Source organism: Lethenteron reissneri, chromosome 9, assembly GCF_015708825.2.
Source record: "Lethenteron reissneri isolate LAM-NWPU_2019-01 chromosome 9, ASM1570882v1, whole genome shotgun sequence".
Taxonomy (NCBI): Eukaryota; Metazoa; Chordata; class Hyperoartia; order Petromyzontiformes; family Petromyzontidae; genus Lethenteron; species Lethenteron reissneri.
This window is the reverse complement of record NC_083787.1, coordinates 6,297,112-6,317,377: the sequence shown is the minus strand read 5'-3', so window position 1 is coordinate 6,317,377 and position 20,266 is coordinate 6,297,112. Positions and strand designations below refer to the sequence as shown.

Genomic DNA, 20,266 nt, shown 5'->3' with positions numbered 1-20,266 from the left:
CTATATTTTGTAATCGAATGTACTATTGCTGGATTAATACAGCACGAATAATTCAGGAAGCAAGTGAAAAAAATACCTATGTACAGAAGCAATAAACATTAACTGAATGGTCCGAATGTATTGATACCTGAATGTTGATCATCTACTTTAGGATGTCTACATATAGTGTACATACTGTCCTGTATATTGAAAAATAATCAAAGTATAAAAATAACCAATACATTATCACAATTCACACAAAAATAATGACAGTACTTTATTAAAAACTAACCAATGAATAATAGCATTGCAAACCTGATACTCGAAAAACTAACCAAAAAAATAATTCCTATTTTCATACTGGCCACCAATAATTTAACCTTCCAACTGCACATTGTAATACAGGAAGAGGGTCATGTTGACCAAATTAGTTTCTTAAATATATAATTGTGTAATTTAGATTCCAAGATTTGAAAAAGTGGGGTTAAAGTCGACTCCATGCAGCTACAAATAATCGATTTCGAAACTTCCACCTTATCACCCAGTCGCTGTTTTTATGAGAGTTGATCATTTACATTATAATAATTACCCAATCCACAGAGCCTGGTTGTAACCAGACCCTGCTTGCCACTATTCTATTCTTGCGTATGATGACAGCAACCTGTTGAGGAGCGAGATACCAATGTCGATATCACGAGAGGGCTTCACGAGAGAGTTTGTGTAGTGTTGCTTTTCCTCCTCCGTGTTCCTATTCGATTCAGAGTTTGAAATGCAGTCTTCTTCTTTCGTATGGCTGATGTAGAACTAAAATTATACATTCAGGTGAACCAGATAAACGCGTCAGTAGTGGTGTGTATCGCTGTGATGTCTTTTTGGATAGGGCATTACATCGTTAGATGTTGTATGGTCTGTTCTGGATGACCAGTCGCACACTGGAGTTTTTAATTGTCCATTTGTGCATCAGGTATCCTCATCTGCCATGGTTTGCGCGGATGCAATTTCGGATGGCCCATGAAAAATGCAGTAACTCTCTGTGTCCACCAGGTGGAGACTCGCCACCGCGCACGGCTCGACGATGGCTTGCGGGTTGATTGACGTGAGAGTTTGACATTTCTTAATTGCCTTTTACATTAGAGTTGAGACCTTACACAGCTCTCCGTGCGGAAATTAAGATGACATGAATCTTTTCTGAAATGGGCAATTGGGGTGCCACATATATACACTCGTGGTCCAAACAGATGGTGGTGGAAATTCCACATTCATATGGCAAGGGACAGTCTCTGCGAAGAAAAGCAGTCGACATAAAAAGGTGTTACTTATTTTATCGACCTCCTTGGGGTATGGTATGACAAGTTTCCACCAGCATGGTCTATGCGGTGACATCGCAGCAGGCTCTGTGTACTAACATTATGTGTTTTGGTCAGCATAACATGACAGCTTGAACTTTTGATTTGACTGCATCCTCTGTGGACTGACAGTAACTTTTGTAAACACGATCAAACAGGATACACCAAATCGCAAAGGGCTATTCTCTCTTCTGTAGTAGTTTGTGCTTAAGTTTCTCGGTTGACCTTTGTGAGTTCAAAGTTACATTTAAGGGCACAAGTGTCAATATACAGCCTTTTATTTTTTATACAACACTTTTTTAACACGTAAAACAATCCAACACCTGCTGTCAATCTTAACGACTCTGTGACATTCACAAGAGCATCTCCGTGGGCCCATACCACACTCGTCAGTGAAGGTGGGACTCTGGCGCAGTCCAGATATCACTTTCTACTTATGTTAGTCATGGCTGGAATTCAAACTAAGGTTGCCAGGCTCACTTGCACAGTGTGGCAAGCACGGTGCTACCGCTCTACCCTGAGCCAATACAAAGAACACATTTTATTATTATCAACCAAGTAGAAATTAAACAGTTGTCACATTTTAGTCCGCCGACTCTCTCCAAAACAAGAGATGTAATTACACCCTTAATGAGTTCAAGGATATTTAATTGAGTTGAATGCACAATTGTACATTTAAGATGTGTGAGCATGCAATCTAGCAAGAGGTAAAGTCATTGCCATTACCTTGGAAGCATGCATTACCAAAACAGACCATCTTGTCTTGATATGTACCATTTTACAAATTGCACCCAATACTGGATAATCTGAAATTAAATTGGAAAATGATGAAATCATCAATTTGTCATTTTGAATGTTTCTCAATCGCATATGTATGTTTTACTCTTGTGATAACCAGTATAACTTTTGTTGACACTTTCCTTTGGCTTTTATAATCTAAAGCAGTACAAGCGAAGGGAAGAAAAAAAACTTCAGTTATTTTATGAAACTGCCCATTGGCTAGGAGGCATCAGCATACAATAACGGTAACTGTGATATTTCTAAGCCAATATTTTAAAGTGAAACTACTATTTAGAAACAGTGCTAAATATGACAACGAAACCATCAATAGTCTTTTGTTAATCCTCAGTCCATTGATTATCCGTTCTATCATGGCCGAAGCCGCAACTCCTATTTAGGCATTTCACAAGGTGGAGAGCAGCAATTGCACAGATTTTAAAACGTAAAAACTAACAACCGTACAATTTGGGTGACCAGTGAAAAGCGTGGATGTTCACATGTCACTGAAGATTCTTCCAGCTGATCCAAACACCAGACACAGCCGACCACCACTTTCAGTTGCGCTGATTCATCCCCGTCAAGTTCTTTAGCTGCACAGTGGAAAAAAAAATGTGTTGAATTAAGCGACAGAATGTTATAACGCACACTATCTGCAAATTGCAGGTGGAAGCAAGCTTCGAATGACTGCGTCTCAATCAAATTACCGTAACAGCGGCACCAACCAAGCCCTGCACCAACGCGTCACCCGTGTCCTTCACCTGCCGGGGGACGATGGCAACGCCGCAATTAGCAGGGCCTCAGTGTTGATACCACAAAGAAGCACCACCTTGTTTAAAGGTGGGACACTACGCATCGTCAAGACACTGCACAGCACAGGAAAACTGAACGTCATCTAGAAAAGAGGCAATCTCAGAATGGCAGATGGTGTGCACACTGAGTTTGTGAATGTTTGTTGGAACCCGTTATATGCGAGGGCCAGGCTGTGTGTGCTATATGCATACATGATTGGTGTATGACGGCCATGCTTTACTTTGGGGTTAATAACCAAAATAACATGTGGCATAAATTGAAAGTGATAATAATTAAGAGTAAAATTAAGAGTGAAATTAAAGTAAAATCAACAGATGAAAATCTAGATATAAAGAAAAATGTGTGAGCATTAAAACTCAGTACATGCTGCTAAGATCTTTGGGTTGAATCTGAACAGCCATCCACAATTTAACTGTTTTTTTATGTGTAGCAGATTGATAGTCTTAGCCCAGTCGTCAAAACCTATCATAAATATTGAGGGAATTTATTTGCAGGAGCAATCTCATTAGATACCAATAGATTTGTCATTAACGGTACCTAATAACAGAACAATATATAAGCCATCGCCTTTGGGCAATGGCAAAATGAACTGCTTTCTGAATGAGTTCTGAAAAATGTTTTTGTTGGACGATGTCAAAAACGCTATTGGAATAAAAAATTTAAAAGGACACTAGCATAAAACGAAGAACTTTGGCTACGTACGGTGCGAAAGAAGTTAAATATACATACATATAACTTAAAAAAATACATTAAAAAATTATGAAGAATATCTACAATCTTGAGTTAACAATTCAGCGTGCGTACGAGCGCCAACAGCGCTGGTAATCGGCGACTGTCCGCGCGCCCACGTGCCTGCTGGGCAGTCTGCGCGGCCATCATGGCGTTGCCGATGCGGTTCTCCAGGAAGGTCCAGGTGTCCTGGAAATCGTGCGACTTGTCCTGCACCATCACCAGCTCCGTGGCATTGTAGACGGCAGCCAGCACTCCACGACGCGTATACCAGTTGAACTGCATATTCAACATAGGGTCAATATATGGTTCGTTTCAGTTTGCTTACTGATTATAACTATCTTAGATTGCACAGAATTTTTCACTCTACCTGAATTTCACTCAACTAAAATATATATGGAATATATACAATTTCATCCTGCTTTTCAGCGGACTATATTTTTAAAAGGACATTAATTGCCTATCACCAAATCATTCACAATGTGCCATATTCTATCAGATCTTGAATGCTAAGCAGAGGTTTGAACCTGGATAGTGCTTGGATGGGTGACAGCCATGCACAAACTGGTTGTTATACGGTTGCGAGGCTACATTGTGGGTGCCATAGGGCTGTGCACCAAAATTCATTGTTGTATTTTACTTCTATGGTTGCCACATTAACTAACCGGCAATGACCTGTGCGGTGAAGTATGGTCAAATAATCCCCATGACCCATACGGTATGGGGAGATTGACAAATGGTTCGTATATGTGTACATTCACATTTTAATCAATCCCATTCAATACTATGCTTAGACACAAATAGACTGCGTGCGGGTAAAAAAAAATGGTGCACGTTTACAAAAATTCCGCCACCTTTATGAATGGGTACACCAGTTAATACATCGGCAGGTCACGTAAGGTGGGGTAAACTGTGGGTACACATACCTCTTCAATTTGAAACAGTAGGCCAACATTCCCTCTAGAGGGCTTCTGTAGAGCTCCCTAGAGTGGAGGCCCTTCTGCCCACAGTGATGTAAAAAAATACAATACCAGGACTATACCTTTACAACTATTTTTATTTTACCAGGTAACACCCACTGACTTATACAGTTCTTTTTCAGGAGTGACCTGGTCACAAATGACAGCTGAACGAAGTGGCTTATCACCAAGTGTAAATTTATAGCAGCCAAATATTCGAAACGCATGTTTCCAAATGCGGGGGGGAAAACCGTAGGACCCGAAGAAAAATCCACTCGACCACGTGGAAAACATGCAAACTCCTAATATACAGGCATCGGGGTCCGGATCGAACCCACGACCTCCTGGATACCACTGGGGTAATCTGAACTACAATCCTTTGATACAAAGCCAAACATAAACAAGGCAAGTAAGAGTGTCCCTTCTCCTTGGGCACTAATCCACAAGGGGGTGTGGTGGGCACATACATCGGTGGAGCGGTCACCACCCTGGTAGCAGATCTCATCCACGAGCGCCGTGAGCAGCGTCACGCTCTCCGGCAGGTTCTGCGGCATCACCAATATCCCCATTGCCTGAGCACACCGGGCAGGAGAAATACAACCGTAACGGCGAGCACAGTGTCAGTCTGGCTGGAACCAGTTTTAATTGCTCAGTTCGCTTTATACACTTCATAAACGTACTACACACCACCAATATGGTTTAAATGAGGAGCAATTACCTATTTCCCATAACACCAATTACCCATTAACCATTACAATAGGAGAAAAGTCAAACGTTTCTCCATGGTCTTTTGAGCATTGGGCGATTTCCATTGTTGGGCCCGAGTAAGTTGTGAAATTTACATATTCCTGGTTCCGAGTCAGTTGGGAAATTTCCACATTCTTATGACAAGGACTCTTCTTATTCACGAGACAGTGAATGCTGATTTTCTACTATATGGGTGGTAACTAGATGGTACAAATTTGACCGACGTTTTTTTAAACTAATTTTAATCATTATGGGTTGCGTTGACCCTGGGCAGGATTTGAATGCACATCATTATCATGCGTTCAATGATTTACCAAACTAAGCCTCGATCATTACATCCAGCAGCTATGTAGCTTTAAGGGCATATTAAAAGCACCAGCATATTTACTTTTAATCGTATTGTACACAGACAGTCATGTTATTGGCACAAACACAAATCATGACCTGCTCACAGATATGCCAAGACGCTGACTCCTGCAAATGCATTAATTCAAAGTGGATTTCAACCAGTGTTGGGTAAATTGCCTCAGCAGGACTAATTACCAGAGGATCAAATCAGAACTGGGATGGGTGTACACAGGATTTAATGGGCAATTGCTGCTTTGACACTTGGATTAACAGCTGGGGAACCCACATCATTTACACAGCGGTGACTCTGGAAATGGAAACGTGATGTCGTGACATGTTGGTGTTGCCAATGTATCAAGTGTGCCGTTTGCATAATGCCCACATACTGATAAGACAGATTTTAAACACAAGTTAAAATATTTTTAAATACACTTTCTTGTTGTGACAATTCTTTTACAATATGTTTAGAATCAAAAACGATTCAGCATTCTTCTAAGTGCACATGCAATTTCAACATATTACCTACCAAATCTTTTGTTATGAGTTAGCAGAGTTAACGCAAATTGCATACTTAGGAGCAGTAGCTAATATTGCTGCATGAGAGGTTTATTGGAGCAAAGCGCATTACACACAAACCTGTGTCCACTTGTCCATGTAGGGGATGAGCATGCGAAGCCTGGCTTCTATTGCGTCACGCAGAAACTGATCAGTTTCCTTGTTCCTACAAATCACATGAGAAAGAACAATTTAACGGTCCTACGACAAAATCAAGTAAAACTCTACATTATAACCATCACGGTCAAATACCGATTTGAGTACCACATTGAAGTATAACAGGCACACAATCAGCATGCTTAAAACTGAATTGGTCTCCAGGTGGACGATTCACGTAATAAATTGCGTCATTCGTTTGGGAAATTCTTTTGTACAATAATTTGAGTTAATAATAAGCCTTCTGAAACTCCTTAAACTTTCTGATCCGTACATGAAACACTTTTACAAAGCTTAAGAGGCATGAACACAAATTAATGAACGAATGACCACACACGATAACTAAAGTGGATATAAGCCTTTGGAACCTCATTTGCCAGTAAAACATATAATAGGTTTTTAACCCTTCTATCTGGCAACAAAACTGACACCATTTTTTACAAGGAGTCATGTTTGCATATACCACAATACCTGCAGTCATAATGCAAACAAAAAACCTAACTATGATAATGTGCACTGTCCTTGAAGTTGATTGATCCACACCCGAGACAGCTTTCCTTAGAGCCTAGTCTCACATGGTGTTGGACCAGATGACGCCAAAAGGCGTGCTGTCTCGGGTGTGGACCAATCAACTTCAAGGACAGCGCATACATTATAAGAGTAATGTTTTTTTGTTTGCATTATGACTGCAGGTATTGTGGTCTATGCAAACATGACTCCTTGTAAAAAAAGGTGTCAGTTTTGTTGCCAGATAGAAGGGTAAAAAACCAATTATCATGGATATAAGCCTGTTGATATGCTCGCGTTACAGCAGCAGCACATTGTGGTCTGACCTCACGGGCGGGGGGTTTGCACTGAATGCCAACACTCACTCTGCCTGCCCGAGCTGCACGAGCTTGTTCTCCTCCGTGAGCTGCTCGGACAGGCGCTTGTTGCAGTCCTGAACGAAGTGCAGCACTAAGTCACCGGCTCCCTTTTGAAAGATCCCGGACACAGCCGGTGACAGGCCTTCTGCCTGTGGTGCCGACGTGCGGCAAAAATGACAATAAAGGAAAACTTTTAGCGAAAGAAATAGCACAATAAGAAATATTTTCAAAACAATACAGAGCCACTGCAACCTCGCAGTTGAAATATATTTCTGGAAGTAGAAAAAAACTGACCAAATTTTGCGGAAAAATAACGCAATTTTATTACATTGCCAAAACAATACTGAGCCACCGCAACCTGGCAGTAGAAATCGATATCTGTAAATATAAAAAAAAACCTGACCATCCATTTCTCAAATCAATCTCTCAACTAACGGTCTCAACTATAGGTCAGCGTGTTTCCATTGTGGATTTGAAATATACATCTGCATTATGAGCTCCACATACTAACATGGTGCACCCACAATGCATTGTCATGACTTACAGCTGGAGTCATGGAGGTCTAACTTATGAACGAAAGTGACAGAACTCCAGCACGGCTGTGACACCACGTGAGTGTGCTAAAATAGTTAGCCGGAAAGTCGCATAGTGATTAGGGTCACATATTTGAATTTTTTTTATAAATTCTCTTTCATTAATGCAGCCTCTTAAGTCATGTAGGACACCCCATAGCACATTGCCATGTTGTGTATTGCATCTAAAATTTTGCACCAAATTATTTTGATGGACTCCGCATGTTTCCCAATGACATACCTGTCTATGAGGGCTATGTGGGTGGTGCATCTCAAATTCCTAACAGAAATGTGGGGCTCATGAAAAGCGTTAAAAAAAAATTAACAAAACGATCATTGGTGGCTGTATCACACTGGGTAGTTATGTTGGTGTGCTGTCGCGTGTTGGTGCTACAAGGTCTCGTACGGTCGCTGCCTCCGCCAGAGCCTCGTTGGTCCAGCCGAGCTCGGGCACAAACTCCAAGGCGCGCATGAGGATCCTTTGCTTCATCTCCTCCTCGCTGTCATAGCCACCGTACTCGCTCCCCATCTCCTCTCCACTAACACGCGACACAGTTGACACACAGAGACAGGCCTGACCTTCAAATTCCAGTCTCAGCTTTCATGCATACTTGGTGTGAAGTCTGTAGAATTATTTTTTTTATAGTTAGAAGAGCACTGTAACACCTCTTGTAATTTTAATTGCAATGTGTAAAAAAAAATTGTGCTTTAATATAGCTCTTTCTTTTATAATATTTTAGTTCCTTAGGTATAACTATATACTTATTTGAACAATTCTGCAAGACTTTTTGCACCCAGGTTTATAAAATGCATCATGTCAATGATTTATCAATGGGGCCTGTGTGACAGCTGTTATGAGGCTGTGGGCTGGAGGTCACACGAACGCACATAATCTCTGGATGTGCAGTGCAACCGGGTTGGCCAAAGGAACGTATAGCCCTGGACATGCTGGAAGATGATCCTACCATATGCCCTTTTAATTTTGACAAGTGAAACTGTACGTGTGTATATTTGCCCCATTAATTGTTATTTTATTTCATATTTCTTCACATATTTTTTTTTTAATTTTCTATGTCAAATGTAAATTATCTAAAAATAAATTATAAAAAAATACATCTCAAATGATTTCTGCCTGGTATAATAAACACGAGTCATCAACTAACCACCGATTTACTTCTTGCACAATGATGCTATCCCATACAAGTATGCAACACCTTTCCCCAAAGTCTCATTATAACTACGTGCTGGTATAGCAAATAGCATGGATGGGGTCGGTACCGCTCTGTGGACTCGGCAGACTTGTGCTCCGCTGAGCCATGCGCGTCTTCCTGCCGGGCGATGTTGGCCCGTGACTCTTTTCTGCTTCGTCGCCCTCCTTGGTGAGCAGCATGGTGGCGGTGTGCAGGCATCGAAGGCCGTTTGTAGCTCGGTGACCCAGACGGGGAGCGCACGGGAGCAGCGTCGCCGTCAGCTTGCGATCCAGGGACAGCCGCCGCAGGCTGCCTGCTATTCTCACAAGTACACATACACGTTCCAAATGTTTTTTTTAATGCACTCTTTGTTTTATAAGCATATTTGCTAAGCAGATGCCCCGGAGGCATATATTGCAAAAGGGCCAGTTGCAGAGAATACTCGAAAATGGACAGAGCAAAAGAGCTGACATGAACTATGTACAGCCCTTTTGCTAATCCACTGCTGAATAGGAGCCTTACCTCGCTCGCCCTCTAAGTTGTGGGGTTATTTAACCACACTTCACCACGCTGGTCAGTGCAGTTTAAGGTAGGGATTACAGATGTTGGAGCATAGAAGTAAAACAATTGATTTTGTTGCATTGGCCTTTACTGCCCTTACCATAGCAAATCTTTTTTTTAATGAGACAATTTATGAGGTTGGAAAAAAACTAGAAGGGAGTTTTAAAGGTGAGACGTATGAGGGGAAAAAAGACAAAAATAGCTGTACAATCCTAGAAGTTGGAGTCACAGAGCCCCCTGAAGGCAGTAGCTCTCAGTAGTATTACAGGAAGGTATGGCTATAACATATCAGTGAAAGTGGAATCATCAATCACAAAACTGAACAGTGAATTCTGACAGCCAGATATCAAATAAAGCTGAGAGATAAATGAGGCTCGAATATAATAAATGTTACTTTATCACCATTTTTCTACCACTGTGACGGTTAACTTAAGGTAGTATTATTTACATACAGTTAATATTCCATGTCATTGCTGTTGCACCTTCATAAAATAAAAATATCAATTGCCTTTCAAGTTTAATCAAGAATGACATATTTTATTCCATTTCAAAAATAAGTAAATATTGCACCTGAAGGTGCAATCTTGACTTCCTAGCTCAAGTGCAACACCCTTTGTTTGCTTTTCTTATTATCCCAATATCCCAGAATTGATCCACGTAAAATGCAATTGCTTGTTGACACAAGAGAGATTGGTGCCAGAAAGACGTGGCACTACTTGAGCATATTTGCACAAGACAGAGGAAAATGGAAACAAATTACGAAATGTGCAGTAGACGCCTACGGAGTAACCTGCCCGTGGACCGTGATGATGAAAATTAAATTATCCGTTCTAAGTACTGTAGTGCTATCCAGGAAGCGGTGGTAAATTCCTATTACCCGCTCGATGGTATGCAACGCACACACATGGTCCGTCTATCCCAGTCGTGGAATGAAATGATTGATGACCATGCGATTTGAGTCACCCCCAGAAGAAGCGGTTTCTGCAACCTTATAAGTGAATTATCTTATCAAGGCAGAAATGCGGATCGAAGGTCTAACCAGGAATTGCTGGCAAATGCATCGCAATGTACGCGATTATCTATTGGATTTCAACCAAATATTCTTCACACAGAAGTGGTCTCAAAAATAAGTGGCGAATTAATCGTCGGCTTTCTGACAAATTCATACGAAAATGAACATTTGTATAAGAGCAGATATTAGAATCTGCAAATAGAGCCCCTTCATATCAGTGGATAACAATACAAATGACAGTTCCACGTGCCCGATTAGCTTGGTTAAGCTGTGTCGAATGTGGAAATGAAGGGTAGCGTGACCTACAGACCGTTTTTATTTTACATATGCTGCGATGTTTAATTTTAACGCAATGGGGACGGTGTCCCATTGGGTTGTGGGCTAAATTATTGGCAATGCACAACCGCCCTGCACCAAGCTGCACTAACGAGCGTGCTAAAGTATGATCAACCACCACGACCGGTAACTTGGTGGGAAGGCCTTTCTCTAACAGTACAATACTGATAAAAGGCTGTCTAGGCGAGGTAAAGTCAATGTCTCCGTGCTAAAACGAGCAGAGAGGCGGAGCTCATATCAATTGGCTGCCCTCACTTACCCAGCGGCGGTCAATTCCACATTCTTATGGCAGGTGTCCCAGTCCGCCCATATGACATTGCCTGGCAATGTTGCCCCCAAAGCAGTACCAACTTTATCGGCCCGAGGGCAGCGACAGTGACACTTGGCTTGCGTGAAGCACAATCCTGTATGTTAGAAATGTGGCTGATATCGTTTGCACAGCCAAGGCCACTGCAAAGTCAGAACAGAACCCGCCAGCACAAGGGGACCCAACGACAATTCAACGCGTGAGGCGATTCAGTGCTGATCTACAACACGAGCCAGCCACGTGTGGAGGACGCAACGTGACTTGGTGTTGGCGTGTTTCTTGATTTCGTAAGTTATTGATGTTGCTGTCGTTGTTATTGTTGCTGCTTAAACTTACCGGACAGGACGAGACGCACAGCGCCCCCTCGCAGAGAAGCCGCCATCGTTTTGACAATCACAGCCCCCACCACGCCCCTTGCCGTGCGACGCGAGAAACTCCCCGCCATCTTACCATGGGGTGAACCTGCGCCGCTTCAGGCGTCACGTTCCTATAGGCGAGCCAACGTCGTCGCACCTTTGATGACGTCACCCCCCTATGTTGCTTGCCTACGCGTGATTTTACCCTAAGTAAGATGGCCGCTGTGGAGGAGGGGGTGGTGAGGGGGGGTATTATAGTCCGTCGAACGAGGTTCACAAGCTGACAGCAACCCCCCCCCCGCTCCCCTTGGTTGGTTTCATCCGATTACGTGCGAGACAAAGCGACGGTTTTGATTGGTTGTTGCTGGTGGCGTTGACCAATGGGTGTGGAGGCGCTGCGGGCGCGTCCACTTGGTGTTTTTTTTTATGGGGGGCGGGGGAGATGGTGGAGCGGGGGGGGGGCGAGCTCGTGTACGGACTGCCGCGGTGGTCAAAATAGCATGCGAAGCAAAAATTTACCAAACGCGTTTTGTGATTGTGGTTACGTCATACGTTTCTCAGTCGCCAAAACCAATTGATATGCTTATGAAACTTTTAGTTCATTTAGTATATTCTTATTTAAATGTACTTATAATAATATTATTTGTTATGTTGACTGTCTATTGCTGCTGTGTCCTGTGCAGCGCTTTGAGATCCTTGATGAAAAGCCGCTATATAAATGTTGTTATTACAATGCGTGGTGGAACCGCGTTGCTTCCAATGGTATTCGAATGGACTGATTTCACCAAAGTGACGTTTTAAATGAATTATATTCCGTACGATTTACAATGCATATAACATTCGGTTAAACCCTTCACTGTGTGCGAAAAATTTTACTTTCTTCAGCAAGCTCTCAATTACTCTAAACTTTATTGAATAACCTTATGTAATTTTATTGTTGAGTGTCATGGACGGTAGTTTTCATGAATAATTATGTCACAACAGTCTTAGATATTGTTTTCGTAATTGTAATTATTGCTTAGCAAGAGTTAATCTGGTAGTGGTTTTTGAACATTTATTTTTAATGTGCTTCCAAAAGAGCACTTGATTTATCGTGTCTCGTTATATACATTATTGTGGATGTTGAATTGATGTCATTTTACTATTTTAAGTGCGATTCAAATGTTTAATTACTGTGTGAAGTGTTTACCACGTGTTATGACTTGCTGTTAATCTAATACCTGTCAACCCCTTATCAGTGCCTACATTATTACAGATCTTATTGGTCACCCCCGTGCCCTTTATAAATCTCAACGTTCATCCTACAAAAGTCCCATCACAAGGGATTAACACAAATAGACATTCACCACAAGTTCACTCACTACTGGTATTCACCACTACATACCTGTCAACCCCTTATCAGTGCCCCATCTTATTACAGAGCAATTCTGATCTTATTGGTCACCACGTGTCCCTTATGAATCCCAATGTTTATCCAACAAAAGTCCCATCACAAGGGAGAAAGACAAACAAATAGATATTCACCACTACATACCTATCAACCCCTTATCAGTGCCCTACCTTATTACAGACCAATTCGGATCTTATTGGTCACCACGTGTCCTTATAAATCCCAACATTCATCCCACAAAGTCCCATCACAAGGGAGAAACAAACAAATATACAAAAACCATGTTTTTGCCCGTATTGAAACAAGCTGTATGTCGTATGGACCTAAAAACTCAATTTCCCTGTATCACAATATGGGGTTAACCGTGTGGGTTGACACGGTATGCAGATGGTGAAGATTTTGAGTTATTGACAGGAACAGATCAATGCTGTGTTTTAAAATATCTCCGTCAATGCAAATTCATTATATTGTCTTATAACGTGGATTTAATATCCAATACATGTTGCCGTATGTTAAAATAAAGAGTACAGTGCAGTAATGCAAAACTAGTCACGATATTGTTATCGGTTAACAGTGATTGCACTAAACTAAACTTCATTAACTCTCATGCAATCTTGGGTCCAAGAGACCCAGAATGATGTCTTTCGTATCCACGTTACAGGCCTTTGCATGACCTTACACAATACATTTAACATCCTATATATAGAGGGATCAATAAGTAATTGTTGAGCAATTACACATTATTGTTTGCACGGGTGTTTCAGACCCAACAACTTAGAGCCGTGTGGAGTATTTGCCGGTATCTTTCCTAGGGTTTAGATATGAAACACTGGATAGCAATCACACGCGTGATATATTTTTTCGCAAATCCGATTAGCACGGTTGGCAATGTACGATGCGAAAGAATTGCAACGTACCATACATAAGTAGCAGCAAAGGATCGACCCCCTAATGTGTACTATACAGTATATCAAACTCCGTGACCATAATGTGCCATGTGTATGTCATTAAAGCCACTGGCATTCCTGCGTGCGTCCATTTAGAGGACTTAAAAAAAAACCAAGAAGCCACTCCTCGCCTCCCACGCCATCCTTTGCACTGACTTGTCAAATTAATCCTGGTGCACAGACTGAAACACATTGGCCACTGTACACACACCCCCATCACAGGCACACCGGTGATGTTATAGACCGTTCAGTACAATAACTAGCAGTCGCATACACCAGAGACACAGACATACACCATCACATCCAGATACGAGCATGTACACACGCATGTGTGACAGGCTACGTGCACTTTGAGGCCCACGTGAAGTGTCGAAGGCTCGCTCACGAGAGGTTATGGGACAGACCCAGATGCCACAAGATAGGTCGACAGAAAGCAGACACATAGATGCACTTTAGGATACATGTGACACATGATGCTGATCGAGCTGAACACACCATCGTATACGCCACAACGGAAACAAATCACACGTGGCTAATTTGTAACAGTCGCACTAATTTGTTGGCAATATGTTAAGGTAGATCAATGATATTGACGAGGTCTGGCTCGCCACGAAGAGGGCTTCTTCGTGAGAGAGTTGGTGTCATAATTGATTTTTTTGCCCTTTTATCTGGCAACAAAACTGACACCTTTTTTTACAAGGAGTCATGTTTGCATTGACCACAATACCTGCAGTCGGAATGCAAACAAAAAACATAACTCTGATAATTATAATGTATGCATTGTCCTTGAAATTGATTGGTCCACACCCGAGACAGCTTTCCTGCAAGTGTCTGAAATTTGCAGTCACGCACTTAAACACATTGTCCTGCGGAGGGAGCTGGTAGGAACGTCGGGTTGCTCGGTCAATGGCCTGCAGGGTCAACGGCGGCGTGGTGAATTCCGCAAACATGGCCGACTGTGAGGGCGGGCACAAGCCGGCGTGAGTAGGTTAAACGTTGAGTTTTATAAGGGCACCACGGGGTGACCAGCCCCTCCCCACCCACGCCCCACCCCTCCCACCACCCACCCAGCCCCACCCAGCCCCACCCAGCCCCTCCCCACCCTCTCCTCCCCACCCACCCCACCCAGCCCCTCCCCACCCTCCCCTCCCCACCCAGCCCCTCCCCACCCTCCCCTCCCCACCCAGCCCCACCCCTCCCACGCCCCACCCTCCCACCCAGCCCCTCCCCACCCAGCCCCTCCCAAACCCTCCCCACCCAGCCCCTTCCCACCCTCCCCCACCCAGCCCCTCCCCACCCAGCCCCTCCCCACCCAGCCCCTCCCAAACCCTCCCCACCCAGCCCCTTCCCACCCTCCCCCACCCAGCCCTTCCCCACCCAGCCCCTCCCTGCACGACGGACGGACACAATAATCCCCTGTGGGCTGGTGTAACCAGGAGGTTCCTACCAGTATAATATACAGACACCTACCACAACATTATTGTGTCACCGGTGCAAAGAGAATGTTTAAACAAGCACCATCCTAGGTACACATCCCATGCAGAGCGGCCACACATCGTAACATATGAACATGAGCAGACAAAGGTCACGTACAAAACAGGTTGTCGTGGCCATACACACGAGCCAACCAACACATTGAAGGGAAAACACAAATATCAGCTGTGAACAACAATGAGGCACTTGCTGTGAGGGTTAGCACCAAGCTCGCAGCGTAGTCTCCCAACTACAGATATGCACAGCCACACCAGGTACTCATTTAAGATTGGGTCGTCACAGGAAAGTTCAGGATAGGTGCACACATGTCATGGGCCAGTGGTGGTGTCTGTAACGTACACCATTGTCTACTGACATTATCTTGTTAGACATAGTCGCCTACAGACACAATAGAAGCCCATACACATCATCACCACACACAGGAACAATAACTTAAAAAAACCGTACAATTTATATCAAATGACTACATTTATAGTACGCTTAGCAACATCTCCCGTACTGCAAATGTTTGGTAGGACCCTCGAGAAAAATAGTTTTGGAGACTCAGCAAAACTTTTTTTCTGAATAAAGAATAAAAATAGCCATCAATGACACGCACACACTCCACCCACATTCATCAGGTTCTGACACACGAATACAGACCACACCGGCAACATCGCTGTACATATGTAGAAACATCATCGAGCATACATATCACATACAGACAAGCTTTTGCACACTCAACACACACCACACGCTCATCACATACATACAGACATAGGTATGATCACACACACACACACCACACGCACATCACAGACATACAGACATAGGTATGATCACACACACCCCACACGCACATCACAGACATACAGACATAGGCATGAGTCCACACACACACCACACACTCATCACATACATACAGACATAGGTATGAGCACACACATACACACACCACACGCACATCACATACAGACATAGACATGAGCACACACACACCACACACTCATCACATACATACAGACATAGGTATGAGCACACACACCACACGCACATCACAGACATACAGACATAGGCATGAGCCCACACACACACCACACGCACATCACATACATACAGACATAGGTATGATCACACACATACACACACCACACGCACATCACATACATACAGACATAGGCATGAGCCCACACATACACACACCACACGCACATCACATACATACAGACATAGGCATGAGCCCACACACACACCACACGCACATCACATACATACAGACATAGGTATGATCACACACACCCCACACGCACATCACAGACATACAGACATAGGTATGATCACACACACACACCACATGCACAGCACAGACATACAGACATAGGTATGATCACACACACCCCACACGCACATCACATACATACAGACATAGGTATGATCACACACACACTCATCACATACATACAGACATAGGCATGAGTCCGCACACACACCACACACTCATCACATACATACAGACATAGGTATGAGCCCACACACACCACACGCACATCACATACATACAGACATAGGTATGATCACACACACACTCATCACATACATACAGACATAGGCATGAGTCCGCACACACACCACACACTCATCACATACATACAGACATAGGTATGAGCCCACACACCCCACACGCACATCACAGACATACAGATATAGGCATGAGCACACACACACCACACACTCATCACATACATACAGACATAGGTATGATCACACACACACACCACACGCACATCACAGACATATAGACATGAGCACACACACACACCACACTCTCATCACAGACATACAGACATAGGCATGAGCCCACACACACACACCACACGCACATCACATACATACAGACATAGGTATGATCACACACACACACCAAACGCACATGACATATATACACACATAGGCATGAGCCCACACACACCACACACTCATCACATATATACACACATAAGTATGATCACACACACACACCACACACTCATCACATACAGACATAGACATGAGCACACACACACACCACACGCACATCACATACATACAGACATAGACATGAGCACACACACACCACACTCTCATCACATACATACAGACACAGGCATGAGCACACACACACACCACACACTCATCACAGACATACAGATATAGGCATGAGCACAGACTCACACACACCACACGCACATCACATACATACAGATATAGGTATGAGCACACACACACACCACACATCACATACATACAGACATAGGCATGAGCCCACACACACAGCGCACACACAGCACACACACAGGACACACACACACAGCACACACCACACACACACACAGCACACACACACAGCACACACACACCACACACATCACACACCACACACACACAGCACACACACAGCACACACACATCACACACACACAGCACACACACACAGCACACACAGCACAGACACACCATACACACACAGCACGCACACACAGCACGCACACGCTCATCACACACACACACACACATCACACACCACACACACAGCACACACACACCACACACACACAGCACACACACACACCACACACACACCACACACATCACACACACACAGCACACACAGCACACACATCACACACACAGCACACACACACAGCACAGACACACAGCACGCACACGCTCATCACACACACACACCACACACAGCACAAACACACCACACAGCACACACACACACAGTACACACACACACATCACACACACGCTCATCACACACACACACAGCACACACACAGCACACACACGCACATCACACACACACACAGCTCACACACACAGCACACACACACATCACACACACGCTCATCACACACACATCACACACACACAGCACACACACGCACATCACACACACACAGCACACACACCACACACACACAGCTCACACACACAGCACACACATCACACACACAGCACACACACACACAGCACACACACACACACCACACACACACAGCACACACACAGCACACACACACAGCACACACAGCACACACACACATCACACACCACACACATCACACACACGCTCATCACACACACCACACACACACAGCACACACACAGCACACACACATCACACACCACACACATCACACACACGCTCATCACACACACCACACACACCACACACACATCACACACACATCACACACACATAGCACACACAGCACACACACACAGCACACATCACACACACATATCACACACACACACATCACACACCACACACACATCACACACCACACACACATCACACACACACCACACACACAGCACACACACAGAACACACACACAGCACACACACAAACACAGCACACACCACACACACATAGCACACACACGCTCATCACACACACGCACACGCGCACACACAGCACACACACAGCACACACACGCTCATCACACACACAGCACACATACGCTCATCACACACACACAGCACACACACCACACAGCACACACACAGACCACACACACACCACACACACGCTCATCACACACACAGCACACACACAGCACACACACACCGCACACACACCGCACACACACAGCACACACACACCACACACACGATCATCACACACACAGCACACACACACATCACACACACGCTCATCACACACATCCCACCACCACCACATTCTTCTTCTTCGCAGCAGCAGCAGCCTCCGTCATTAACGCGTCTCCCGCTCCGCTAATGCCGCGCACACAAGAAGGAAGAGGGGGCAGTGTTTGAAATAAATCGCTGTGTGAACCCCCCCTTTACACATACACACGCACACGTGTTGTTGTTCGTGTACACACATCTCTCTCTCATTCCCTATAACACATTGTGTGCGCACACAGCGGCAGCAGCAGCAGCAAGCGGCAGTCTCCCTCCCCTCCTAGCCCGGATCCATCTCCCCCAGCTGGCTTAGAGGGAGGAAGCAGAGAGCAGTCATCACACACAGACGCCTTAACAGAGGTAAGTGTCTTCATTTAGGTTCTAACATTTGTTACCTGTGCCTCGCTGTGATCTTGTTGGTGGTTGTAACGTGTTAGTGTTTAGTTTGCGAGTGTACTTTGTATTAATAGTGGTCTCCTGCCTGGGTTGCATGTCTGTGTGTGTGCTGTCAACTCACTCATCAAAATGATTAGCACGTGTGTCTGTGTCTTTGCCTATGTGTCGCTTCTCGTTGTGTCTTGTACGACACTTGACTGGGGCAGTGTATGTTGGTGTTGTTGCAAATATATCGACGTGTAAGTCGTCGTAGAAGCCTTGTTCTTCATGTCCAGGTGTGTGTTGTGTGTTTAAATAGTACAACACAATTCGTCTGTTAGACAACTGCCATGCGCTGTCTTCACGTCTTTATGTGTTACTTGTGTCTGTCGGGGCATAAAAGTGTATTGTTATACTACATAGCTGGCAACCCCTTATCAGTACCCCTACCTTATTACAGAGGAATTGACACCTTATTGGTCATCCCCGTGCCCTTATAAATCTCAACGTTTATCCTACAAAGTGTCATCACAAGGGAGAAACACAAATAAATAAACACAAACACAAAGATATAGACAACTCGATTCCCCTGTTACAAGACTACGGGGTTAAATCTCGTGTGTTGACAGCTATGTGACTATGATTATTATGACAACGATTAAACTTGTTTAGCCACTAAACCAAGTTAGCACGCCGACACGCACAGAAACACCCCATCGCACTTGCCACGTGTGTGTGGTGAGAGCTCCACACCCGTTGCCTCGACTGCATGTTCC

The 20,266-nt window shown here is 44.1% G+C and overlaps 2 protein-coding genes across 2 annotated transcripts in view; one reads left to right on the top strand and one right to left on the bottom strand.

Annotated features, from left to right (window-relative positions):
* Window positions 1–1,587: 1,587 nt before the first annotated feature.
* COQ9 (coenzyme Q9) lies at window positions 1,588–11,739 on the bottom strand. Its single transcript, XM_061548785.1, is given in 10 exon segments — window positions 1,588–2,695; window positions 2,810–2,863; window positions 3,768–3,923; window positions 5,071–5,175; window positions 6,335–6,419; window positions 7,282–7,424; window positions 8,254–8,386; window positions 9,126–9,175; window positions 9,178–9,353; window positions 11,590–11,739. Coding segments are annotated over 10 exon segments (1,047 nt in total). The 5' UTR covers window positions 11,699–11,739; the 3' UTR covers window positions 1,588–2,659.
* Window positions 11,740–18,975: 7,236 nt separating this feature from the next.
* The window catches only part of LOC133340491 (copine-3-like), a 41,643-nt gene continuing 40,352 nt past the window's right edge, over window positions 18,976–20,266 (top strand). The window contains 1 exon segment of the mRNA XM_061548784.1: window positions 18,976–19,475. The gene's annotated coding sequence lies outside the window, so the exon portion shown is untranslated.